Genomic DNA, 461 nt, shown 5'->3' with positions numbered 1-461 from the left:
GTTAATGTGTTTGTGGTGCACGAACCTTCAAGAGCAGGACGGGGGAAGAACCACCAGACTGGGTACAAGCAATGTAGAGGTTGCTGTTGGAAATTCCCAGGCACACAGGCTGGCCGTTATTTTGTGGGGCACTCGATACGTACGTTGACATACTGAATCGCACTGAAAGCAGCAGAAAATGTGTAGGGGGTAACGTCAACAGGACATTTCTGAAGTCATGCATTTACATGTGAAAGCTCGTGTTGAAGATTTACCTTTGTATTGAATGGTTCCTGCACTCAGCGTCACAGCCTTCAAATGAAGATCTTCGTTGGTTAGTTTGTTGCTCTGCACCAGAGTCTTTTTGTACTTATCACAAACGGTGCACTGCAGGGTCCTGGTCTTACAGTAAGTCGGTGTCACATTAAGCGGCTTCACGTGACGCTCTGTGGAAATAAAAAGACAAAGTGAACATCAATCAA

At 45.8% G+C, this 461-nt stretch overlaps 1 protein-coding gene across 1 annotated transcript; it reads right to left on the bottom strand.

Annotated features, from left to right (window-relative positions):
• Position 1: 1 nt before the first annotated feature.
• On the bottom strand, positions 2–438 carry LOC107567747 (interleukin-1 beta-like; the record flags this gene model as incomplete). Its single annotated transcript, XM_016253485.1, has 2 exons — positions 2–162; positions 255–438. Coding segments are annotated over 2 exons (345 nt in total), but the record flags the coding sequence as incomplete, so codon positions are not given.
• Between the last annotated feature and the right edge of the window lie 23 nt (positions 439–461).

Source organism: Sinocyclocheilus grahami, unplaced genomic scaffold, assembly GCF_001515645.1.
Source record: "Sinocyclocheilus grahami isolate Dianchi unplaced genomic scaffold, SAMN03320097.WGS_v1.1 scaffold1186.1, whole genome shotgun sequence".
Classification (NCBI taxonomy): domain Eukaryota; kingdom Metazoa; phylum Chordata; class Actinopteri; order Cypriniformes; family Cyprinidae; genus Sinocyclocheilus; species Sinocyclocheilus grahami.
Note: the sequence above shows the minus strand (reverse complement) of the source record. Positions and strands in the feature narration are given on the sequence as shown.